The 27,608-nt window shown below is 33.5% G+C and overlaps 1 protein-coding gene across 2 annotated transcripts in view; it reads right to left on the minus strand.

Annotated features, from left to right (window-relative positions):
* Positions 1-27,608, minus strand: part of ARFGEF1 (ARF guanine nucleotide exchange factor 1) — a 68,997-nt gene that overhangs the window by 21,494 nt on the left and 19,895 nt on the right. Inside the window, exons 3-25 of one of the 2 annotated variants that reach the window (XM_026706109.2) lie at positions 26,481-26,637; positions 25,150-25,296; positions 22,720-22,899; positions 20,376-20,652; positions 19,639-19,752; positions 18,368-18,543; positions 16,594-16,727; positions 15,862-16,096; positions 14,281-14,380; positions 14,006-14,145; positions 13,803-13,911; positions 13,204-13,405; positions 10,719-10,830; positions 8,281-8,486; positions 8,083-8,167; positions 6,919-7,090; positions 6,369-6,520; positions 5,914-6,042; positions 3,893-4,051; positions 2,697-2,847; positions 1,325-1,415; positions 944-984; positions 673-842 (exon numbers count right to left, since the gene is read on the minus strand). In XM_026706109.2, coding sequence (XP_026561894.2) covers positions 673-842; positions 944-984; positions 1,325-1,415; positions 2,697-2,847; positions 3,893-4,051; positions 5,914-6,042; positions 6,369-6,520; positions 6,919-7,090; positions 8,083-8,167; positions 8,281-8,486; positions 10,719-10,830; positions 13,204-13,405; positions 13,803-13,911; positions 14,006-14,145; positions 14,281-14,380; positions 15,862-16,096; positions 16,594-16,727; positions 18,368-18,543; positions 19,639-19,752; positions 20,376-20,652; positions 22,720-22,899; positions 25,150-25,296; positions 26,481-26,637 — 3,439 coding nt within the window. Of the gene's footprint in view, positions 1-672; positions 843-943; positions 985-1,324; positions 1,416-2,696; positions 2,848-3,892; positions 4,052-5,913; positions 6,043-6,368; positions 6,521-6,918; positions 7,091-8,082; positions 8,168-8,280; positions 8,487-10,718; positions 10,831-13,203; positions 13,406-13,802; positions 13,912-14,005; positions 14,146-14,277; positions 14,381-15,861; positions 16,097-16,593; positions 16,728-18,367; positions 18,544-19,638; positions 19,753-20,375; positions 20,653-22,719; positions 22,900-25,149; positions 25,297-26,480; positions 26,638-27,608 lie in introns of both variants that reach the window. The other variant, XM_026706108.2, reaches the window with a different exon arrangement.

The following is a 27,608-nucleotide window of genomic DNA, read 5'->3' on the forward strand; positions in this document are numbered from 1 at the left end:
TATGAATGGAATATGTGTATTAAATATATGGAAATAAATGAAATGATATAGGAAGAGAGCTGAAATGGAATTAACTTTAGGGCTTAGGATTGTTTTACTGTTTGAATGAGTAGATTAAAATGCCCTTTTTGGAGGCGGGAAATTTAATGAAATTTAAAAGGAGAAAAATCATGCAGAATCTGATTTATATATGCCATGTAGTTTTAAAGGGATTATTAAGTTTAATGTTTTAGGTAATAATGTAAAATGTTTTAACGAGATTTAAAAGGGGTGAAAATAAATGAATTTATAACTTAGAGGTGGCGCACTTATATTGAGATTTCAGGGGGGGAAACCAATTTATAGAAGAAGTGTCTTTTTTAATTAGAATTTAAGATGAAATATACAAATGTGACAGTTAAAAGTACTAAAGTATAATGATTATGAAGTTATCGTAAGTGAATTAAATAATGAGATAAATATTTGGAATAATACAATAAAATAGAAAATATATAAAAGCACTGTTAAGATAAGGAATTGGATATAAAAATTGAATATGTAATCATGGTCATATTTGTATGTATATGTGAAACCTGTAATCATGCTGTTCACTAAAAAGAGATGTTAAAATATGGAAAACTGAATAAAACTTGTTTTTTAAAAAATAAGAATATATAATATACTCTGACATACCTTATTGAAATGATCTCCAATAACTTCCCATATTCTAGACCACTGTAGCCTTATTCGCCCCATGTTATAGTAAGAAATCTCTACTATTTTTTGTAGGCTGAACATCCGGGGATGAGTTGCAGACAATAATTCATCCATAGAAACAGCACAAAGCCACCTGACAAAATCCACTGTTAAATCCAAACACAATCTACTTATTATTTCTAAAATGCCAATTAATTCATTCTTTATTACAGAATTTATGTTCAACCATATCTAAACTAATGCTTACCAATAGCATTTCCATCTAGTCTAGTAGATCCTGTAAATATTCTGTAAATAAAATAAAATTGTGCAATAATTTTTGTGACATGTTTTCTTCAGTACAAATTAGGTTACAAAAGAATTATACCAGTAAACATGAAGGGAATATTACAATTTCTACCTCTGAAAATAGGTATGAAGTTAAAAGAAACATGAAAAGAAAAGAATATTTTCATTTCACCACTCTCATAAGTACGCAAACATACAGGTAAACCACCTAAATGGTTTAGTTTTCCTTTCATTTTAATTTTTTTTACAATGCTTTATAAATATGACTATGCTACCACTTGTACACTTGAACAAAGAATACTATTTTCTAGAGAGCAAATTCTGATGCTAGATAAATTACCTGTCTACAGCAACAACAACACTTTGTGAACTAGTTTCTCCAATAGATTCTTGAATACTTGCAATCTGCTTCCAGTCCATATTTCCTCCAACTGTAAAACACATCATTAAAAAAGAATATGGATTGTGAGAGAAAATTTACTCTGTAAATAATTAAAGGTATGTTTACTACATTACTAAAATAGCATTGACAAAATGACCGCTACCCAAAATTTTTTTACAAAAGAAATGATATATTTGAGGTTGCATATTAACCTCATATTGTCTACCTCGCAATACTATGAATAAAGACTAAAAGGATATATTGAACTTATTTCCATCTAATTTATCATTATTTAAAAATTAAACAGTAGCAGAGCAGAAGAAATGAGTCACTGATGGAAATAAGTAGGCATCTGATCAATGTTACAGCTTTTTGAACTCTAATAAATAAAGGCTATTTCTACTGCTGGTCTAATTGAAGAATACCCTTATTCACAAGAGCACGCAATAACAGAATCAGAATATCAGAACTCTGTTTTTTACACCAATGCAGCTAGCTGTCATAAGTAAGGGAAATTATGCCAGCCACCAGTCACACTAATTAAAGATCTTCTGTCCCTTGAAGTAATACAAGGATCAGTTATGCTATGAAGGTTTACAGGATTAACAATTCTAATCAGCACCAAAACCCCCAGCAATATATTAAAAGTTTTCTGTGAAGTGCATTGCTTGGGGTTGAGGAAATTTTCAGCTTGCAAACATGGAAGGATAATTGAGCACTTCATCCAAGGTTGATGAATAAGGATCTAAAACATGACCTTAGGACAGTTTGTTAGAAGCTGATAATGTGCTTGGTGTTTGGGATTACATATTGTAATTTAATAGCAGAGGAGAATAAACATATGTAGTTATTCCATCTATGTCTAAAAATGATTTCTTTATGAGCATTACTTTTTATCAAACACTTTTCATATTATGGAGATGTTCCTACATAATCCCAAATCATTTTCCCCTGAACATTTTGTTTGTACAACCATTCCTCAGTATTTCCTAATGGTATCAGCTGTTGAATTACCTTAGTGGATTAAAGCTAAACTGTACATGCAAAGGGCATGTCATTTTTGAAACAGTAAATATGAACTGGTTCCTATTCACCCTTTTCTAAATAAGACATAGACGTGGAGATTCTAGCAATATTTCCCTCTAGGTATAGTACTAAAATGAGATGCCAATAATAAAGCTATTTAGAGACTAAAAAGATACATTTGTAAGTATCATAATTCTTCCACATTTTATTCTTTCAGAGAAAATACACTGACGTATTTATGTCAAAAATAGGTATTATGTTGTTAAAGAAATTGTTCCACTCAATTAGGAGTTACAATACATACCAAGTCCTAGGCTTGCGAATTCATCAGGAGCCTGATCCTTTGTTCCTGTAAATGAACCTTCTCGGCCTCTCACAGTCCCAGATATGTAACGTGGTTTTACTCCAGTACCTATTAATTGTGCTAATTCAAGCTGACTGATGCATTTCAAAATCTTGAATTAAGAAAATAATGCTACAAATTAACTAAACAATCCACAAAGGCTCATGTTTTAGAAATAATTTCACTACAGCTTTAAAGCACTATAGGTAGCCCTCAGTTAACAACAGTAATTGGAACAAAAATTTCTGTTGCTGAGCTATGTGGTCATAAAGAGTGATGTCACATGACTTTATTGTTTAGTGATAGCAATCCAGGCAACCCCTATTGCCATCATTAAATGAGGATCTCAAGTCATTAACTGAGTCCCAGGTGGCTTTCAGGCAGGCTGGCAGGTAGGTAAAACATGATACAAAATGGCAGAGCCAAGTTTAGCTGTTGTTAGGCAGGGGAGGCTATGTGAATGGCTTGCAAGGCTCGATAAGAGCATGTTGGAGCCTGGAGTGGCTGTTGCCAGGTGGGCACATGAGAGCAGCCCATGAATGTGGTGGGGCTGCTGAGCACCCCCTGCCAGGAAATGGTTGAACGGCCTGTGAGATGCAATGCAAGAGCAGCAGGGGTTGGGGGGTGGTGGCTGTTGCCAGGCCAAAGGAGTGTGAAGAACTTACTGGAGCCACCTGTGATCTTCCCAGCCAGCTTCTCCATTGACTTTGCTTGTAAGAATTGAATTCCTTATTGTCATTGTACGTATATACACAGTATACGTACAATGAAATTCACAAGAAGCTAGCAAAGAAGGTTGCAAATGGCAATTATGTGACTATGGGATGCTGGAAATATTATAATTGTGAGCCAGTTGCCAAGTGTCCAGATTGCAATCATGTGACTGAGGGGGTGCTGTTTTGTCTGGAATTTCAAGGTCTCTTTTTTCAGCATTGTCACAACTTTGAACAATTGCTAAACAAATAGTCAATAAGCAAGTGGTTAACCATCCAGTTTCCTTTTGGAGTTTGCTTTCCAATAGGCAATATTAAGCAAACATATGACAGTAGTGTAATCTTATGTAATTTAATTAATTTTATGTAATTTAAATTTATAATAATGTTGCATTTAATATTACATAATGTCAATTATTATATATATTTGAAAAGTTAATCTACCTCATGCCAAGAATTTCCCAAATAATTTCCATCGGTGTGAGCCACAGTAATTAGTGTTTTTATTGTGTCAATATTCTTCTGCTTCATTTCAGTTATACCAGAACTCACAGTAAGTAAAGTAAATCTTGCTAGTGCTTGGACATAAGCATCCCTCTCAAGCTATAGAGAGAAAGAAATAATCTGTTTCAGTTTCTTAATATTTATTCCATCTTATAATTTTTAAATATAATAGTTCTGCGTACATAGAAATCAAAGTGAAAACTAAAGCAAGCAAATTAAGGAAAGTGGATGAACTAAAACTGGCTGCTCACATTTTATACTCAAAAATGCATTATATAGATAGTACTTGTGTCACGACCACAACTGAACCCCAAATTTCTGTTGCTAAGTAAGACAGTTGTTAAGTGAGTTTTGCCCCATTTTAATCACCTTTCTTGTCCCAGCTGTTAAGTGAATCACTGACGTTGCTAAATTAGAACCGTGGTTTTTAAGTGAATCTGATTTCCCCATTGACTTTGCTTGTAGCAAAGGCGATCATATGACCCCAGGACTCTGCAACCGTCATAAATCAAGTGTAGCATGTAGCATTAATACATGCCAGTGGCCAAGCATCCAAATTTTGATCTCATGACCATGTGAATGCGGCAACAGTTCTAAGTTTCAAAAATGGTCCTGTCACTTTTTTCAAGATACTGCTGTATCTTCGAACAGTCACTAAACAAATAGTTGTAAGTCAAGGACTACATGTGTATATTTTATCTATTTGTTTAAAAAAACATCTTCTCAAATCTTAGATCTTATCTCTTTATTTTAGTTTTTTCTCTTTCAGTTCTCTCCCAACCTCTTTATTATTTTCTGCAATTCACTGAATTAATCTCATATAATTCACAAGTCACCTCACTACCAAAATCGAATGTTTTTCTCAAAAAAACCTGTTCAACTTACTTTCCTGAGTTACTGTCTACTTTCCCTAATGAAAAGCACAGAACCTGGAAAGGTAGTCAAAAGTATGATTTTTCTCTAACTGAAAATATTTTTGAACGTTTGTTGGTGCTTTGCTTGTTAAAACAAAACCTACCTACCTACCTGTGTTGGGATACATTGTAATATAACTGTTGTGCGTCAATTTCATTTATGAATAAAATTAAGGTGCAAGTTTATCAACTTAAATACATGTTATAACATGCAAAATCTGATGGGACATGCAAAATCTGATGATTCAGGAACAGAATGAATTGAGACCTCATGAATGTTCTCTCTCTGATCTAGGTCAAACTTCCTATATTTGTAGCCCAGCAGCAAATGGATAGTTTCCAAAAGTAAATTCTCTGAACTGGAAAGTCTGAGGTGTTCCAGCTATTGTGTGCAAAACAAAGAGGCCTGACTGGGAGTCAGATCATTCCAGTCTATCTCATACCACTTCCAGTTTTGAAAAATTATTTCTGGAAACCACCAAATACTGTTTGGAATGGCGTTAGCCAAAAGAGATTAGTATGGTCCAAAATAAATGAAGCATTATTGAGATGTTAGTGTCTGGTCTTGCATTAAAAAATTCTGTGCATCCACATAATACTGGTATGATTTCACTTAGAAGGTAAAGGTTTCCCCTATCTAATTGTGTCTAACTTTATGGGGCCATGTTCATTTCCATTTCTTAGCTGAAGGAGCTAGCATTATCCAAAGATGCTTTCGTGGTCATGTGGCTGGCATGATTATATGCTGAACTACAGAGAACACTGTCCCCTTCCCATGAATTTGCATGTTTTTTAACTGCTAGGTTGGCAGGGGCTGGAGCAAGTAATGGGAGCTCACCCTGTCTCATGACGCTCAGGTCTCGAACCCTTTCCAGCTGACAACCTCAGTGCCTTTAACCAATAACCGTATTACTTTGAAGTTAGTACACATAATTGGTTTGAAGTTAGAAATTAAAGATTGCTTTCAATTTGCAAAACTACCTTTAATACTATTTACTATTCTTAGAACCAAAACTTGTTCTATGAAACTTTAGAATTTAGTATTACCTGGATACTGAAAATGCACGCTATCCTTATTGCACAACGAATTCCTTCCAGGCAAAGAGAGGCAACTTCTGTGTCATCACAATCTTGCAAACCCACACTGAATGCGGCTAGGAATGGTGTCCAGGCTAACTAAAAAACAGAATTTAAAAAATTGTATGTCACATTTTAATTTTTGACAAAATATATACCCCATGCAGAGATTCATATATGTATGTGAGTGTGTACCTGTCTGTGTGTGTATGAGTGAAAGGTTGATAAAAATGTACACTTCTCTAACTCATACTAAAAATACAATCTAACTTATATTATCAAATTTATAATACCATACTGTTAACACATTTTGATTTGCCTAAAATTAAGAACCAAAAAGATCTATTCTTCAGATGATTTGAAACTGAAAAATGTTAACTTCCCCATATGAAACATGCAACAATGAGAAACTTGAAAAGATTTACCTTGAACATGGGTCTTACATGTTCCAAGTGTGTTGCGCTTGTAAAAGGAGCTTGAACATGGCTTACTGCTTCCATCAAAGCTTTCGCTGTTTTAGCCATTTGCTCCATTTCTAAATTATAAAGTAGTCTTCTCTGCTTTTCACTAGCTACACCTGCAAGCAAATTATTCTAATGAAATTATTTACCATTCATATCACAAAGAATATTGAAATCATTTAACTATATTCACATCCAAATACTTTAAATAAAGATAATCTTTTGTCGTAAACTACATTAAATATTTTGCTATTTGACTTTTTATTTAACATTCTTTTGGTAGCTCTTTATGTTATCAATAATCAAAGAAGCTGTTCTTGAATATGTGAAGGCTAGAGCTGATACAACATACAGTGACCTAGGCAGTTATCAGTATATCAAGGTTTGCCCATGTAGGACTACTACTACTGGACTGGCTGCTAGTTAGTTTCTGGATGCAACTGAAATCATCAGAGTACCAACCAGAAAGAGCCAGCAGTTATCCTGTGAATAATAGTCTTCTGTAGATACTTACTTTGTTTACTTGTTTTTGTGGGTATTGTTAGTTCTTTTGTTTCCTTCATTGAGATCTTCTTTCCTGCTATTTCATTATAAATAGCTGACAGATATTCTTCAGGAAGATCCTTACTATCATTGATACCTCTGTTCATCTTAATGTATTGTTCTTTGGTCATTTTATTCTTTACCTAAAAGTTAGGAGTAACATTCCAGTATTATAGATAAAAGAAAGAAGTTTTATTAAATTAGAATTTATGAATGCTAATCAGAATCTAGTAGAAGATAAATCAGAGACTAATTTGATCTAAAGAAAGAGGTTGCTAATCTACACATTTCAGTATTCATTTTATTTACTACATCATGCCATATTTTAGTCTTATGACATTACAGTGATAGTGCTATATCATTGTGGCTATACAGTTAGTATATTTATGGCAGTACCCACAACTTTTTAGTTTGTATTTAAAAACATTCTGATTCAATCTGGATAAAAAAAATTGTATTAGTGAAGCTGTTAGTAAGGAACTTTTTCAATCCTGGTGGTCAGGTTTAAGAATTCCTGCTCCCAGAGATTTGCTTTGCAATCTTTTTGGTACCCATTGAATACTTCATTCTTCTTTCATGTTTTTTATTCTTTCAATTTTAAAAACATTTTATGCTTTTTAGATCTTGGCAATTTTGGTGTGTTACTTGGACTTTGCTCTTTATACATTTTTTATTATTTAAGAATTTTGGAATATGAACCTTGAACTTTGTGAACTGCCACAAGAGGCTACTGAACAATATAGAAATGTAATGAATACATAAATGCTACGAAAGCATCTGATTGTCTATACACCAGATTAATTCATCCTTCTTTTAGGAACAGCTAGAATAGAGTTTCCAACTATTTTGTACCTAATTCCCTGCTTTTGACAATCTGCTTACAGTTTGTAGATAAAAATAATGGAAACAGAGGTAATTGAACACACAGAAAATAGAACTGAAACTTCAGAAGCAGAGATTATTTGCTACTGAAAATGTGTACCAGTTAAGGGAGGGGAAAAGGAGATAAGACACAAAAGAAATACTTGTTTAAAGACAGCATTAATGACCAAATAAGAAGGAAAGAGTAGTAATGGAAATGTCTATATGTTTAATTCTTCATTTAAAGGCATTTTAAGAGATTTATAAAACATACTTGTGGGCTATGGAGATCTGTTGTCAACATAATAATTGAATACGCCAAGACATATGCAGTGTCTGCACTAGCGAACAGAGTTTGCCTGTAAAAATAGATGCAGAAAGAGAGAGAACAAAATATTTTTCCCATTATCTGGTTTTAAGAAACATTTTCCCATTATCTGGTTTAAAAAAAATAGAAGAGAAAATTGCTTACCCTTGATTACATTCCAAGTATCTAGCAGCAAATTTCTCCATTAATCTATCTATTTTCTGAGCCTCTCCTGGAAGACGGAAGCCTTCCAAAAACATACGCAGAGCAGAAACAAAATCCTTTGCAGAAAAGTCATGCTGATCCACATATGCATACATAACTTCCTTGTTAAATTTATCGTTGTCTCCTAGAAACTCTCCAACTTGAGTCTAAAATGAAAGAAAAACAGTGAATTCCATATAGCCAAAAGAAGCAACATATTACTGGTTTACTGTGAGGGCTTCCAAAACTGTGGTAGACAGACAGACAGACAGACAGACAGACAGACAGACAGACAGAGAGTATAAGTCTTAGACCTTTCAGGTTCTATATTACAGGCAGTACTTGACTTACAAACATTTGTTATTGACCATTTGAAGTTACAATGGAACTGAAAAAACTAACTTATGACGGCTTTTCACACTTAGGACCATTGCAGCATCCCAGTGCTCATGTGATCAAAGTTCAGACACTTAGCAATTGGCACGTATTTAGGACAGTTGCAGTGTGATCACTTTTTGGTACCTTCTGACAAGCAAAGTTAATGGCGAAGCCAGATTCATTTAACAACTGTGACAAGAAAGGTCATAAAATGGAGCAAAGCTCACTTAACTGTCTTGTTTAGCAACAGAAACTTTGATCAATCACTGTTGTAAGTCAAGGACTACTTGTATTTCTTCTGATAGAAGAAGGCATGAATTCTGACTTAAGAAACATGTACTGTAAGGCAGAGTACTATCAAAAAGTAGGTTTTTGTTTTTGACAAAAAGAGCATTGTTGCTAATTCTGATTATATTCTCTGCTTTCAAAGAGTGGGTGCTATCTTTTCTTCTTAAATGTTCAGCATTTTCTGGAACAAGTCCCTTGAAAGGGGACAGAGAAAACTATCACAGATCCGCTGTTAGACCCCCTGCAATTTGCATACCAAGCAAATAGATTGACAGATGATGCTGTTAAATAGCTTTGCACTACATCCTACAACATGTTGAATCTCCAAAGACCTATGCAAGGGTCTCTTTGTAGACTTCAGTTCAGAATTCAATACCATCATTCCAGACATTCTTCTAACTAAATTAAATCAACTAGTGGTACCTGAACACACTTTTAAGTGGACATAAGCTTCCTAACAGACAGGAAGCAGCAGGTGAAGCTAGGCAGAATCACATTTGATACCTGTACAATTAGCACAGCCCTCCCCACCTCACCCAAGGCTGAGTGCTCTCGCCACTCCTCTTCTCCCAATATATCAATGACTGAATCTCAAATGAGCCATCTGTTAAACTACTAAAGTTTGCAGATGATACAACAGTGATTGGTCTCATTCGAGGCAATGATGAATCTGCATACAGACGGGAGGTTGTACAACTTGCCTCGTGGTGCGACCAGAACAATCTGGAACTGATCACACTCAAAAACATAGAAATGGTGGTAGACTTTAGAAATCCTCCCATACTACCACCTCTTACAATACTAAACACAGGAGCAACAGTAGAGATCTTCAAATTTCTAGGTTCTACCATATCTCAAGACCTAAAATGGACACATAACATCAAGAATGTCATCAAAAAAGTACAACAAAGAATGTTCTTTCTTAACTCAGAAAGCTCAAACTGCCCAAGGAGCTGCTGATACAGTTCTACAGAGGAATTATTGAGTCTGTCATCTGCACCTCTATAACTGTCTGGTTTGGTTCTGCAAACCAACAAGACAGACACAGACTTCAGAGGATAATTAGGACTGCAGAAAAAAACAATTACTACCAACCTGCTTTCCATTGAGGACCTGTATACTGCATGAGTCAAAAAGAGGGCTGTGAAAATACTTATAGACCCCTCACATCATGGACATAAACTGTTTCAACTCCTACCCTCAAAACGTTATAGAGCACTGCACACCAGAACTAGACACAAGAACAGTTTTTCCCCCGAAAGCCATCACTTTCCTAAACAAATAATTCCCTCAGCATGGTCCAAATATTTACTAAGTCTGCATTACTATTACTATTAATCCTCTCATCATTCCTATTACCCATTCCCTCCCACTTGTGACTGTATGACTGTAACTTTGTTGCTTGTATCCTTACGATTTATATTGACTGTTTCCTAGTATAATTTGATTGCTTATTTGTATCTTATGACTATCATTAAGTGTTGTACCTTATGATTCTTGACGAATGTATCTTTACTTTTTATGTACACTGAGAGCATATGCAACAAGACAAATTCTTTGTGTGTCTAATCACACTTGGCCAACAAACATTCATTAATTCATTCATTCATAAAGTCTTTGAATTATAGGAATAAGCCAATATTTGGAATCTAAGATTACTCATTAGTCTAGATCAAATAATGATAATTAGGTTTATAAAGGCAATTTTATTGAAAATGGACTAGTTTTCTTACAGAGTCTAATCTTTCTTCTTGATGCAAGAACTGGGCAATATCTTCAGAAGTAATACCAAGCATTCCTTGTTCTTGTAGATACTGAATTCCTCTCTTTGGCTTCTTATTAAATCTGCACATAAAGTATGTTAATTAAATGCTGATGGAAAATATACATTTTCATATCAGAAGAGCATTCAGAATAGCATAATTATTTTAAAATAATATAAATATCAAATTAATCTTTCTCTTGCATCCCAAAGTAGAAGTTTATGATAGAGGCTGTTTCCATTTTTCTTATTTTAATTTTTTTTAAATATATTTGGAATGAATGTTTTACACGAAGGACATAAAAGATCAGGAATGTACAGACCTTCATAGAAAAATTTAATGCCAAGCTAAAACTTTCCCATCATAAGATGCTTTGCCATTTATCTAACTGTTTCTCTACTGCACAGAATCAATCAGGATTCTAGCATAGTCAAAAAATAATTACCAGAAATCAAGTAATTATACATCATTTAATTCAATTGAGCATGCTCTACAGGAGGCCATACCTGAAAATGATCCTGATATGTCTATATAGTTAGTATGATAACTAACTATAACCATGTAATACTGATCCTTAAAATTTTTATTTAGAAGCCTAACAGTTCAGGGCCCAATTCAAATACTGACATTAACTGATAAAGTCCCAAGTGAATTAGATCATAAGTTTTAGAAAACTGCTTCCTCTAATATATCAAATGCCTACATCTGTACTGCTCTTAGTCTCTCAAAATTTATCTGTTTTGATCGGTCTTCGTGATAGCAAGGAGTATAATATTCTTGATGGGGATTGTGACACTCTCTGCCAGCAAAAATACAACTAATCTTTAGGTTTTCTAATTTTTATAATAATTGAAGAAATGTCTCACTTGAGGAGAGTAACTACTGCTCTAAAATCAGACTGTCATTTGATTAACTTATTTTGATTACTGTATTCTATTGCTTTATTTTATTGATTATAAAAATAAACACCCACAGTTAAGAAACAAGCACCATATTTGACTATTACAATTGAACTGAGATGAGCAAAGCCCTCCTCACTTTCTCCAGGGCTCGAAGTTTCCATCTTCACAAATAAAGCCTCATATTGGAAAAATATGGGGTAGAAAAGTGCAGCAAAATTATGTTTCTCTTAGTGAAACGAATTAAAACATGTTTACGTTTTTCTATTTCTTCCCTTTAGTTGTTTTATATGCCCAAAATCTACTCTGGAAGGCCTTTCAGCCATCCAAACAGCAATGGATAATTTTAATTAATGAACTTTAACTATTGTAGCACAAAGTAAGGCAAACCTATGAGTCTAGAGGTACATTAAGAGGCTAGGCATGCAAAACAGCACAAACCCTCCTTCAAACATAAACATACAAATAAACCCATCAAATAAACTGTTTAAAATGGATCCCGATGCAATAGGCAGAAAAGCAGCGCAGTTCTGAAGTCTTGTACTGAGAAAACAGCAATCTCAATGAAAGAGGTAAACAGCAAAATAGCAAAAATAGAACAGTTTTAATTTTCACTGGGATAATAGGCAAGATCTGTGGCTTGCAATTTTATCCCAGAAAAATGGTTTAAAATCTTTGGCATTTGTTGCTAATTACAAATATTTTGTGTTTTCTCTTCACTGGCACTGTGTTCTCCTACTTTCTTCTTCCTCCTTCTTCTAATAACCCATACACTAAATTGTGTTGTCTCCTTCACTAATTTGCTGACACTGACAAAGGTCTACCTTCTTTTTCATACAGCCAAGAGATGCACTTACAGATTGTAGCTGCATTAGATTTATTTCTTAAATATAACAAACAAGTGAACCAATTAGCTGTCTTAGAACTGAAAAAGTAAACTTTAGTAATTTTAAAATGGCATAAATATAACAAACAAGTGAACCAATTCTCTTCCATTTTGTAACCTTTAGGGACATGGGAGCCTTGACTGCATGGCTGCATGGTATATTTTCAATGCTCCTTGCAGGAACCATATTACTGAATTAAGATCTCTGACCTGTCTTCTAAGTCAGAGTTCCCCAACCTTTCCAGCTTTGCAGATCTGGGGGCGGGGAGGAGAAAGAGGGGATGGTTCCACCTGAATGGTGGCAAGTGCTCACATTCTACTGCAAATGGTGTGCGTAAACACTTGCCCGCTGCTCTTGCAAGTGGGGATGTGTGCATGCACACATGCTCAGCTGCTGCTTTGGGCAGCCCAGTTCTGAGCAGCTCATGCTCCAGTAGTAGGCCGTGGCCTGGGTTTGGGGACCCGTTTTAAGTAAAATTCTAATAATGGGAAGTATGTGTTACACTTCTTCACAGCCCTTGAAGTGTTAAAGTTAATGATGTTTATTTTTAAGATGAGTGTTGTGGTATCTGCTAAGATATTTCAAAGTAGCAAAATGAAGAGGGGATTGCTCAAAAAACAAACAGAAAGTTCTTAAAATTTATCACACAGTGAAAAAAATAAAACGTACAAATCTATTCCTTGTTCTATTATTTCTTTCTGTTGCTTTAGAACCTCAAATTGCTCTGGATTGTCTGTACCAGACATCTGGGTGCTATAGCTACCAATTCCAGAGGAAGCTGTGGAATCTAGGGAATTCAAGCTCCCATATCTGTTAATTGTCTCAGGATGTTTGGTTTCAGTACTTTCTTGCTCAGTGGGTTTTTCCTGTCCTGTGCAAGAGAAAGAAAATAAAATTGTGTTTTTAAAGTATATTTATTGGCTAACAGCACAATAAATATTATTAATAGTAATGTTAAATATATGTAAAGTAAAAGATTTTACATAGTTCCAATAGCATACATTTACATTTAACATTTTGTAGAATGCACATAAAATAAATTCTAAAGTGTTGCTCTTCTATATTTGCATCACTTAAAGCAGGAGTTTTCAAAAAAATCTAGATTAAAAAAAAATCCTGGAATCCCTAAGAGGGGAAGTTTTAGTGATAGAAAAATGGCTATGAAACTTCTTCAGAATGAATAATTAACTTAGTTCAGCAAAATATAATGGAAATCCTAGAAAATAGTTTTATTTATGATTATTATAATAAATAAAGTAATAAGTTACCTAAGGTTGTTTGGGAGTTGGGATTTACATATTGATCCTTACTCCATTCCACCATGCACTTCAGTATTGATACTAAACATTCAAGACCCTTCTTTCTCAAGCTTAATTCCTGTAAGAGGTTGTGTGTATAAAAACATTAAGATTGTTGGTAATTTGTAATCATTATTAATTTTCAGAATTGAAAAATATGGCATGGTTCTTACCTGAATGCTGGTCATGCCAAGTTCTTGGCTGCCTCTTCCTTGAGCAATCTTAGATAGATCATTAACTAGTCTTTCAAAAATATTTGCAGCATTTAAATCACAGTCATAATTTACATAAATGTCTACTACACTCTGAGCATCTGTAAAAAAAAATAGAATTGACATTGAAATGCTTTTATCAAGTACAGAAATAAGTATAAGAGTGAAAACCGTCAAGCAAGCAAAATATCTCAACAGTTATGTTAAAGTCTATAACACGCCCAATGGAGTAATACCTGCGCATATCCGCGTCAATGTTTGAATAACCATCCATTTATGATCAAAGGAGCTAGTGGAAGTTTCTAAAATATATAGAAAAATCTCTTTGAAGAAAACCTAGGAAAAATAGAGATGTCATCTGCTTATTTGAAAAATTTCTGCCTTCTATACTTTTCATTATAAACCAATATCAGATATACAGTATAGAAAACTACCTATGAGCCTTTCCCTGTGACCTCCCCACTACCCCCAAGCAGGCTCCAACACCAGATCTTTATGCTATTTTTCCTGAGGAAAATGTAAATTGCTATTTAAATTTCCTCGCTTTACAATTATGTACAATGAAAATTATTCTATCAAAGTAATAAACCATGCATGGTAAAGATATATTTTGAATTAAATAAATGATTCCTAACCTAAAGAAACTTGTGATTAAACATGGCCATTGAGCACACAGCATCTGATTTGAAATGGTAATTTGATTTACTTAAATATCTAATGCATTTAAATTCTGTTAAATTGATTTGGATGTCTTGCTAAACAAAACTGAAGAAGATACACTGAATATAAGCTTACAAAAATAAACCTAAAACAACTACTTTTAATAGTTTTCTGGGCGATGGACAAATCAATATAAAAATTTTAGGGTCAATTATCTGTGTTTCTTGGCTGGACTCTAAAGAACTACTTAGAAATATGTAGAAAACCTTGCACACCTCTGAAAATTAGACACATAAATAAATCACTTATGTCATAAATTGAGTTAAGAACTTTTTTAAATTTCAAAACAACTTACTATGCTGAATAAGAAATATATATTAATTTAAGACTCACGGCATTTCATCAATCCTCTTCATGACTTTTTCAAATATTCAAAAGTTCCAAACATATTTTGCTTTTAGAATATATTCACAAAATCAAAATCTGGCATTCTTCTATCATTACCGCTGCTAAAGAAATTTAATGCACAACCTGCTACGTAACTGAAGATACATTACTGTATCTGAGGTGCCTAATGGCAAGTGCTTTACCATTTTTAATTATTTATATTTGTATCTCACTTTCTCCAGAAATAAAACACAGATTACAAAATGTTTCATTTTATTGTTTAGAACTGCATCATTTTTTTAAAAAAGGGAAAACATAGTAACAAATGGCCTCTTCTAACATTCCTATGTTGGATTTTCAATTTACAGAGATTTCTACAAAGAAATTACCATTTAGGTACCCCAGAGCACATATATTAGATCCATATAATCTAATATGTGTAAGTAGGCCAATAATACAAGATATACTGATCTGTATATAAGAAATTTAAATTCAAATGTCAGAAGAAGGAGCAGAATAATGCTTCATTCTGAGTAGTATCTGAATGATAACATATCTATTTATTTAATGCTATAGTTTATTGTTCTTATAATAATTTCTGAACAATTTATATTTTTTATTATTGATTCAGGATAATATTTTGAATGCAAACAAGTCCAATCAATTGAAACTAGATTAGATGTTCTTACGTGTTTTATACTTCAAGTCTTTCAATTGCATCAGTTTATAGTATAATAAGTACACTCTTTAAATTACTAAATGTACATTACCTCAATTTGCATCTTCAAATGTGTCTTGAAATTTGAAAGTAAAGTCAGGAATATAGAAAGGGAAAGTTCAAATACTTCTGGAACAGATGAAACTCCATTTTTAGACAATGCTACACAAAGGTACTGCTTAATAGCATTAATAAACATTTCATTTGTCCTAAAAACAGGTCCTGCATTTTGCAAAATAGATAGCAGCAACTGCAGTGAAAGGATTTTTGACCGCAATTCATGCGACCTAGAAAGATATAATCTTAGTATGAGAAACAATTTACAGAGACATCTCTCTTTTTAAGAAATAAAAAGAAAAAATAATTATTCCAATTTCTCTAACCATTGGTAAAGAGCAGATAATAAATATTCAACTAACAGAAATTAACTAAACAAACTATGACTGACTTAGCTTAGATTGATATTCTTGTGTTTGTTGCTATAGCACATAATGTAGTTTGTGTATAAAATATCAACTTAATATAATATAGCTGATTTATTCATATATCCTAGGTGTCAAGAACAATCCTTTTTAAAATAATTGTATAAAATACATTAATGGAAGAGAATATTTGTAACTCAGGGTTAAACTCTCTGAAAGTATCATGGACCCTACAAGGACAACATTCCATAACAATATATTGTACTACATTGGAAATGGGAGAAGAATCAACAGGCTATAACTACTGCTGATTTACACTTTTATTTCTTGAATATTTCATAGAAAAAATGGTGCCAACTTACTTTGGATCAGGTGGTCCATCTGACAAAGGCTTCATAGATAGTTTACACAGTGACCTGAATACTAGAAAGGCATCCTTTTGTAAAATATGGGAAAATTTAGCACCAGGTGTAGGTCCTGAAGAATTTCCAGATTCCTGAAGTTAAAATATTTTCATTTAATATAATAAAAATACAATGTAATTATTTTACATGAGAAAAAACAGGCTATACAAAATTACAATGAAACTTTGATTAACAGTATTTATAGACTGCCTTAACCTATATGGACTAAGGTATGAATATATATTTCTAAAAATCATTATTACTTAACATTTAACTTTAAAAAATAAGCATTTTCCTATAACTGCAAGTTTAAACTACTCAGCACCACACATTTATATACTAATGATCAGACAGAAATTATTATGGCTTCCAAAGCCCTGAATTTAACAAACCACAAACCAGTCTTGCAATTATATCGTCTTCTACTTCACAGACTTTTTTTCCTCTTTTCTTAAAAACACAACTAATCTGGGATTAACATTTCCAGTAATTAACAAACCCTTTCTTCATGACTTGAAACAAATTGAAAATGATCCCAGGTTTTTAATTTTCATTTTTTTAAAAAAGAAACCTTAGATTATTTTAAACTCACTTCAGTTCACAATTTAAATTAAAAAAATTAAAAACCACTTTAGATAGCCTTGATGATCACATTTAATACAGAAAAAATCTCAGTAATGCTAGGATACTTATCACTATTACTATTTTGCAATAGTTCAAGTGTTAATTTTTCTATATATATTTAAGTTTCAGCATATTTGTCATATACTGTATCTCTTCCATTTTACTGCAATTCCACTATGCATTTTCCTTTTTTTACATTGTATGTTTATCTAAGTAATGCATTCATGTATACTAATGCTTATTTCTTTAATTCATTCCACAAACATATGCAACTGATGAAGGTAACCGTGCATGTCAAGAACTGATTTTCAAACTATTCAGTCATTTATTAAAATAAATCTGTTATAAGAATAGAATGAGCATTTCCCAAGGCACCATTCTGCTTGCCAACTGTGCTAGTGCTAAATCTGTTCTAGGAAGAAATGTGATAATTATCTATCCTAACATGACCCTGAACATCAAGCATTGGTCATATTGGTAATTTACTGATATAATACTTATCTTAGAAATTATATACTTGCAAAATAAGAATAGATTTTCAAACAATATAATGAATGCATTGTATGCAATGTTAGCATTGTATTCACATGTGCCAAACAATTGTGAAAGCAAATGTTTGCCAGTTACTAGTGTAAAAGACATTAGCTCCAGTAAAAACATCATTAGTTTATCACACACTAACAAAACAACTGAAAGGAAAGAGAAACCCTATTAAATATATACACTTGGAATATATGTTTTTAAATTAGGAAGCAGCAATGAATTTCATATAGAACTTTAAATCCATATGTAGACCACAAAGTAACTTGTAAAAGTACAGAAATGGCTTAAGGAATAAATGTTGTTCGTTCATGCACATGAATCTTTTGACATTAGTGTCAAAATGGAAAAAATATTAAAACTGTACTATTTGCAACAACATCATATATAATACTGGCTTACAGCATATAAATTATCTGCGCCCTATACTTATTGATTCACATAATTCTGAATCAAAGCACCTGTACTAAAGATACTAAAGATGCATCAGTTGGCTGTAAATATCCCCCAAATCAGTTTAAAACCATAGCTTGCCATGTTTTCAAAACATAATCATTCATTCTTGTACCTGAGTATCATTGGAAGAGACAGATAACCTGTCATCAGGTAATGATGGTGTATACACAACAGAAATAGGTGTCCCAGGAATTCCATTTGCCTGGATATTTTCACTATCACTACCATCCTCTAAAGTACCTATTGGTCCATCAACCACAATCTTTTCAGTAAATCTCTCACCTATATCTAAAAGAAAAAAAGAATTATGGAATACAGTAAAATTATGGCATTTAAAAGTAATTAGTTATATATTACACAAAAAACCAACTCAAAACATATTGCCACAAATGAGTTCTGAGTATTACCAATGTGCTATTCTTGATGCCATACCAACATTTGTTCAGCATTTCTTTAAAAATTAGTGTAAAAACTGTATGATTAACATTCTACATCATGATTGTTTACTAAGTAACTCACAACAGAACCATTATGATCTGAATTGAAATATATTTAGCTCTACGTGGGATACCAAGATGAATTGTCTAGGACTATTTTATAATGTTCATTGAGTGATTCACAATCAATTTGTAAATTACTTATAGGGTTTTACAATAAATGCTTATTTTTTAGCTTTATCTTGAGCCTGTGTGTGTGTGTGTGTGTGTCTGTCTGTCTGTCTGTCTGTCTACTGTAATTATTTTAGAACAGAACCAGTTGTGAAATGGCTTACACATAAAAGAAAAGCCTGGAATTAAAAAAAGGTAGCAAATTCTCAAATCCTGTTAACTCAGACCAGGATGCCTCATTTGCTTAAGCACTATTCAACTTCCCTTTAATTTAAGTTTATAAAGGTCTGTTACCAGTTTCAACTGTATTTCTTAATTTTACTTTATCTTCAATGTTTCAGGAATCAGTAAATAAACTAACAGCAACTCTCAAGGCTGATTTTAATATCTTATATAAGTTTTATCAAAATTTGTATTAACTTTAAACAAATAATAAATCCAGGTGTACCCTGTAGCCATTATCTTCATGTCTTTCTCTAGGGAAAAAAAAGCCCTTAGGCTCCCCATTCTCTTTCTTCAAGAGAAAAGAATTCAGTGACCTTCTAGTGAAAAGTGAACAGTGATCCTCTTATAGCTCTCTGAATTGTCTGCTTCTGCAGGTTGAAAACAGCCCAATCCGTTTCTATTTACTTTTTTAAAAATAACCATAAAATTATTGTTTTATCTAATATTTTTCCCATATTAGTACATACAAAACTTGACTATCAAGCCCTCCTATAAAATTCCTTTAATTTTTACCTCAAATCAGCAAAATGGTTTGATGAAAGTATATTACCTCTTACTACTATGTTGACCATTTCCTGGACTATACTCTGTACAACATCCTGAGCTGTTTCTTCAAATTGGTTACTTTCTCCATCATATGACCCTGCATCATTTTTAGTGAGAGCTACAAAAGAAAAACAAATATATTATTTAAAATTTTCAGGAATCCAGTCTGGTCAACATATTTCCAAACTATAAATGTTATCTAAATACATTTTTATGATTGTTCATAAAATTTACTATATCTGAGCTTTTAGCAAATACATTTTAAAAAGCAATATGACATTACTACAAAGTTTGCAAGTTTATAAAAATGATAATCATAACTATAATATTAAAGCCTGCTGATAACTGTGTGTAGTTTTTAATCAAATGAACCTTTTATAGAAAAATGGCAACTCATTGTGACATTAGTTCCTCCCAGCTCAGTTTTTTGTAGCACCTTGAAGCACCCAGAATACCTCAAAATAGCAGTAGTAAAATATAAAGCAAATCTGCCAATTTTCAGCAACATACATATTGGCATTTAATGCAAAATAGTATTGGTAAACCTCTAAAAAGCTTCCATTTTACTAATTAAAATTGCCTGTGCCCTTTCTCCAGAGACATCATAGGGTATATCACCTCGAACTTCAAAAACAACAAACAAGTAGAAAGCAAAATTCCTAACTGGGAAAACACCTCCAGTTTAAGATAATTTGACAATAAGATGCCCTCTACCAGCCCATTCTGATTAATCATTATTACTTTCTGCTACTGTTGCTTGATCAGCTTCTGTCTGTTCATTTTCTGCACTAGAAATATCAGACCCATTTTCTCCTTCTGTATCTTCTTGAAGGCTTTTGTCCACATCATTTGTATGATGCTCCAAATCCCTTTCATGGTCCTGGGATAATTGATCAACAGTCTCCTCTGAAAGATGCCTTAATTGAGGTGATTCAGGCTCATTATGGCTTAAAGGAGATTGCTGCAGGTGATACTGTTGTCGATGTCTCTCTTTCTCCATTTGCTTGGCTTCTTGAAGCTATAATTTGTATTTATTTATATGAAAAATAAAGCATTAATGAATACATGTTATATTTAACATACATGATATTATTTTGTACACTTGGAGCCCTTCAAAAGTTGGCACAGAGCTGAAATTTATTGTGATGCAAAGTTTTTTTTTTAAATGTGAAGAATGCTCATTAGAATCTTTTAATCATCTTAATTAAATACAATTCAGTTTTTGACCAAATTTAGCCACTTTATGATCACAATTCTCAATATACTATTTGGAAAATGAGAAGTGTCCTTTCTCTTAAAAACTTCATGTGTGATATTAGTTTGGATTTTTTTTAATTTTTTCACATAGTCCAAGCATATGCAAAGACTATTAATTCTATCCATATATTTAATTACAAAATAATAGATCTTTTGACTATCTATGTATCTGACTATCTAGCCACCCATCTCATGAATGAGAGTCTGCGTTGTATATAGCAAAACAAAATAATAAAAAACATTTTAAAATAACCATAAAAATATGAATATAACATAAGGGAATATGCAAAAACTTATATATAATAAAGGCTTCTTGCAGGCTCCTTGTTCCCAAGGGAAACCCAGATCTATTGGAAAAAATGTCTTAAGAGGTCTCCAGAAGTTTGGGGCTAATCTCATTTTAGGGTGAATGATGTTCCAAATGATAGGTGCTACAGCAGAAAAGACTCGCTTTTGGGTTCTGTAAGATGGAACTCCTTAGCAGGTGGGGCTATAACATATCTTTCCTGATTGTTATGGGTAGATGAAATCAGGAACAAATGGTCCCTCAAATAACCTGGCCCAAAAGCCACGTAAAGTTTTAAATCTTCCCACACGAACCCCTGCAGCCTCCAGGCACTAAGACAGGACATCAACAGCATTCCTTAGTTTACCACAGGTGGAGATGTACAACTGAGTGTACTCGTGATACTTCACTCCATGTGGAGGATGATCTCATCTAAAGGCTTGATGTTGATATTAAACAGGAGTGTAAAGCATTCCAAGCACTGCAGGACCTCACATAGCTTGAGTTGAGAATAGGATATCTCACTCTCAATCAACACCAGTACTAGCCCCACAGGAAGGAAGGGAACCAGCACAATGCAGTATTGTTGACTCCCACTCTACAGAGTCAGTCCAGAAGGAGACCATGATTGATAATACTGAAGGCTGCTGAGACATCAAGTAGAACAAGAATGAATGCACCAACCCCATCCTGGTTATCCAAAAAGCATGGCCAATTCCTCTTCTGCCTATATCTAGATCTAAATCCTGACTAAAGGGGATCCAAATAATCAGCTTCATCTAGGATTCACAGAAGCTATTGTATGACCATTGACACTGGATAAAAATTGTTCAGTATGATGGGATCCAGCAATGGCCTGTGGGAGTGAAACAGTGCCTTCTTAAACAGTGGAAGAACCCCATCTTTCAAGGAAAGACTCACCACTGCTAGAACCCAACCACCTCAAACCTTTGCTAGTTGGGAGGCGCATAGATCTAAGGAGGAGGTTACTGACCTCACAGCCATATGACCCTGTCCACATCCTCAGGCCCAGTCCTTTACTTATTCTGGTGGTGCAGTGGTTAGAATGCAGTATTGCAGGCTAACTCTGCCCACAGCCTGAAGTTTAATCCTGATCGGCTCAAGTATTGACTCTGTCTTCCATCATTCCGAGGTTGGTAAAATAAGGACTCAGATTGTTGGAAGCAATATGCTGACATTGTAAACGACCCAGAGAGTGTTGTAAAAGCACTATCTAAGAGCTACTGCTACTAATGTCTGACAAATGGGTACTCAGTTATTTTAAGGTCAAAGCCAAAAGTCAGAGCACATATGGTAAGATTGAACTTCTTATATTTGGTCAAATGATTCCCAGTGGTTTTGGAAGGCTTGTTCCAAAACAAGCCTTACTACACCTAGTAAGGTTGGAATGGGATATTTCAGAGTTGGAACATTTTTTTTCCCTTGTACAATTCAATTGGCAAACAAATGTAAATGTTTGCTATTCCTAGAGCTGAAAGACATTTTTGGAACAACTCTTTATACATGTACAAAGAAACTTACCGCTTGGTTTTCCATGCGTGCAAATATTACATTCAACATTTGTGTGAGAGTGGCCTTGGCTGTGGTTTGATTTATGAGATTCTTGCTTGCAAGATAAATATTGTAGCATGTTCTCACAGCTTGCAACACAGTCCCTTCATGTATCTCTATGTGTTGAGATGTTACTGCTGTTAATAGAGCCTAAAATACATTACATTTACAAAGTTAGACCTGCAGTTATTTATTTAGAAATCTTGTGTATGTATCTATCTATCTATCTGTCTGTCTGTCTGTCTGTCTGTCTGTCTGTCTATCTCCCAGTTCTTTTATGTATAATTGGCACATGCTCAATTCATGAATATACTTTGTAAATGGTGAGCCATATACTGTATGTTTTGCACTATAAGACGCTTAAGATGCACCTAGCTTTTGGGCAGGAAAACAAGAAACAAAATATCTGCCTCTGCCTCCCAGCATCCATCCAGTATTCATCTGACTAGCGTCCTTGCAGCAAACAGCCTGGTCAGCTTCAGCACATTATCGCAGCACCAGCACGTGGCTTGTTAGGCTCTGCTCCATTGTGCCCACCACCAGTATACTGAGTTGAGCTACCACTGCTAGGGAACACTGGAGCCTTCACTGCAGAGCAGGTGATTGGCAGTTGGATCAGCCTCCCAGAATACCGCCAATCAGCTGTTCTAAGCGACGGGGATCCCCGCCTCTGTCTATCAGCACCTATCACTGCCATTCACCACCTATCATCACTGCCGAATGGCAAAAGATGAATGCAGCAATGGCGATCCCTGCTGCCTAGAAGAGCTGATCGGTGTTATAAAAATTCTTCTTTTAAAAAAATCACAAACATGGAAAACATGGTCTCATAATAGAATCAGTACTATAAATATTTATAATATTTTCAAAATTCTATAAAAGGTATATAACTTACTTAAAAAGGCTGAATGGCAGTACAAACAGTTAACATGTTATCTCTCTTTATTCAGCAGCTATCCCTGTACAGCGTCAGAAACACCAGTTTTAAAGTTTTGAGAGATTGTTTTTATGGAAACTAAATCAATAATTTCTTATCATCAATTTAAAAAAAATCAAAAATAAATTTGGGGAAAAATTATATTTTATAAAGAACCAACAGAATTGGACTAGATTCTAACAGGAACTGATGAGAAATTAATTTAAAAAATTATACTTACCTATTGAGTATTAGAATGGAAGAAGAGCAAGTTAAAGAAACAATGGTAGTATGGGTTAAAAACTGGTTATTCTATAGAATTGGATAAATGGCAAAAGTTGTGGGATCAAAATGATAAACTATCAATGTCTACTGCATACAAAGAAAATTTATATAAAATGTTCTACAGATGGTACTTTCCACAAGCAAAATTAGCCAAGATGTATAAAGAAATGTCAACTAAATATTGTAAGTGTAATCAGACTCCAGACTCGTACTACTACATGTGGTGGACATGCCCCAAAGCAAAAACAAAAAAATACATACTTGGATAGAAACAATGATAAAGGAACATGTAGATTTAAAACCAGAAATATTTCTGTTGGATATCATATCAGAAAAATATAATAAAGGGACTATGTATTTAAATTACATGTGTTAATAGAAGCCAGAATTGTATTTGCACATCATTGGAAAGGTGTGGAGATCCTCACAGATGAGAAGGTAGTAAAAAAAAAAAACCTAGAATGTGCAGAAATGGATAGATTAACACTTGAAATTAAAGAGAAGGAAGATATGGAATATTTTGAAACATGGGATTCATTTTATTTATGGTTAAATAACAGAAACAGAAGTTAGAATATTTAAAATGATAAGCAAAGGATTAATTTTACCATGAGGGTTTATTATATGGGTATTATCAATAAGATTTTGTATTAAGTATTAACAGCATGTTGAGAAAATACAGTTATTATATGATCACTACTAATGAACATTATGATGATGATTATTCCTCAAACTAATTGTAACCAGACAACACACTGTTTACATAGACATTGAAATTGTTGCTCTTTCTTTATATAGTAAAAAAAAAAAATTACTTGGAAAAAAATTGGATAATATCCAAGCAATTTGAAATCGTGGAGTATTCTATAATACTCAATGGGTTAAAGTTAAAAAGATATATTGCTTATGACTTAAAAATTGTCTGGTTTTAGAAAAAATATATTTTTGTTTATTTGAGTCTGTTTCTCAGGGAATGTTGGACAGCAAACTTTCTGCTAGTTTATATTCAATATGTGAATACATTCTATGTATGATATAGATGAATAATCTCTGAGTCTATAACTCAACAGAAAATACTGATATCTTCTATACTCATAATTTCTGTTCACTGTAAACTGTTTTTGAAAAATCAAACAAAACCATGGAAAACTTTTCACATTCAGTAAAATATAATTATTTATCAATAATTTTAACCTTACCTTTATAATTTGTAGTTGAACACCTTCATCTGTCTGTGGACCTTGAAAGCAGCCACATATTGTTTCAATAATTCTATCAATCAACTTTTTCCCAGGAGCAGTGCTATCTGGAGCATTACCAGTCAAATGCCCATAGGCTATAAGTTTCTGGGAATAAAGCAAGTAAACAACAATGAACAACCAAAGCCAATATATTATATATTATGTTTTTCAGCCAGGGAAATCCTCATCTAAAAACCACAGTAAGTTTCAAGTTTAAATAAATATCAGAGCCATTTAGGAATAAACATCTTTTATCTTTATTCTTGCAAAGAAAGGATTAGATACATTTGGATACATTTTCACAAGGCCCTGAAGACATGGTCCTTGCAATGGGCATGGGGACCCCAGAATGATATGGAGCCCATCAAGTGGCTCGTTTGATTGTTGTGGTGGAGGGGTATTTTTTACTCTATTGTTTGTATTTTATCCTTGTAAGCTGCCCAGAGTCACTAAGAGTGAGTTGGGAGGCCATATAAATTTTCTTAAATAAATAACATCTTGGGGTATTTTCTTCTCCCCAGTTCACAGTGATTGCCTTTTTCTGACAATTCAACTATGGCTTATTAATGATTTGGATATTAGCTTGAAATGGGTTTCCATGACCATCTGGAAAACAAAATTATGATTAACAGTAATAATTTATCTGATTTTTTTTTTTACATCACAGGAAAGTAACAAATCATAAAGTCACTATGATAATGGGAAAAAAGTGTTGTGGTTCACAACACTTAATAGTAGTGCTTCACCATGAACTAGACCCGTGATTATGAACTTATGGCATGGCCTGAGGTGGCACGCAGAGCCCTCTCTGTGAGTATGTGAGCTGTTGTCCCAGCTCAGCTTTGCCGTGCATACGTGCATGCGCTTCCCACTGCCAGCTGGTCTTTGGGTCTCTGTTGCGCATGCACGGGGATGCACACACAAATGTGGGGATGCACGTGCATGTATGGGGGTTGCATGCACAGGGGGTGGGGCACATGCGTGGGGGATACACGTATTGCATTTTGGGGATGTGCGCACATGCACACTCTTTGGGCACTTGGTGCCAAAAAGGTTAGCCATCACTGAACTAGACCATAACCTTTACAGATCCCAATTATACCCCTCAATTCATAAGTTTAAAAAAAATATCTCATTTTGATCAGATTTAATTTTTATAAAATATTTAAATCATATTTTTTACATTGATAATTGGATAAAATCAATCAAGAAAAAAACATTCCTTAAAAAAGAACATTAAAAGTAGGCAATAGTAGCATATATTTCAGGAAATATAGATACATACAGACCTGCAAACAATCTAATGATGTACTAACAATTCTGGGACACTTGGATTGACATGCCAATTCAAATGGTAAGAAGTACTTGTCTGCTTCAATAAAGTTAGTCTTTGATTTCACTGGTGGAAGAGTGCTTGAGCCAGGTTTTGCTTCTCCATGAGGTGGACTAAATAAAATGGCAGTAAAATAAATGAGTTAAATATGAATTCAGAAATAGCTAGGGCTATTATTATATACTTGCTTTATCTTTAGTTGTATATTTAAATTGTAAAACATTTATCATTAAAACTGATACTTCAAATCATACTTAATTTACATAGCTGATTTGTTCTACTGAATGATGTGAATGAAGTAGATCTGCTTTTGGAATCCTGACAAAGCAAAATAAATGCTATGACTTTTATACAAATATCTTTTAACATAGAATTAAATGTGTGTTTCTTAATAATTATGACCTAGTACAAAATTAATAAATAACAAATCCTCTTTAAAAAGTAGATTGCAGATTCATATGTTCAAGAAACACGTAAATATAAATGGGATGGAACAATTAGCTCACTGTAAAAGTAATGATTTTTATGATGATCAGCACCTACAGGCATTAGGAGACTCATCTGTCTTAATAACTTTACAAAGGAAAGAAATGAATCAGGACAATAGAGGATTCCCTTCATTAGAGAGATCCTTTAAAAAATTATCTGCTTTCTCAGATGATATTCTGATGGCTAGATGGGAAACGGTTACAGCTTTCCTTTCTTTTTAACCATTCTTCATTTTTTTTATACAAAAATGCAAAAAATTCAAAGATTTTGTGCTTCTTAACTGGGAAATTCAGAGATGACATACTTGATCATTTTTCTGAACTAATTTGAAGCCAAAGCTATTAGAAATTATATACTATGAATTTATTTTTTTTGCAAATTTCTTCTTTGTTTTTACAAAACCAGAGAGTTTCAATTAACTTATACAACATTAATATATAAACTAACCCAGGACTTTTAACCATGGTTTGTAAAATAAGCCATAGAATCTAACTTATTATTGGTTTGCATGCATATCATAACAAAGCAGAAAAATCATATTATGGATAAATGTTTATGTATGAACTAGGCCAGGATGTCTCATGAAGTTTCTGAA

This window comes from Pseudonaja textilis, chromosome 3 (genome assembly GCF_049901715.1).
Source record: "Pseudonaja textilis isolate UNSWEBS1 chromosome 3, rPseTex1.2, whole genome shotgun sequence".
Classification (NCBI taxonomy): domain Eukaryota; kingdom Metazoa; phylum Chordata; class Lepidosauria; order Squamata; family Elapidae; genus Pseudonaja; species Pseudonaja textilis.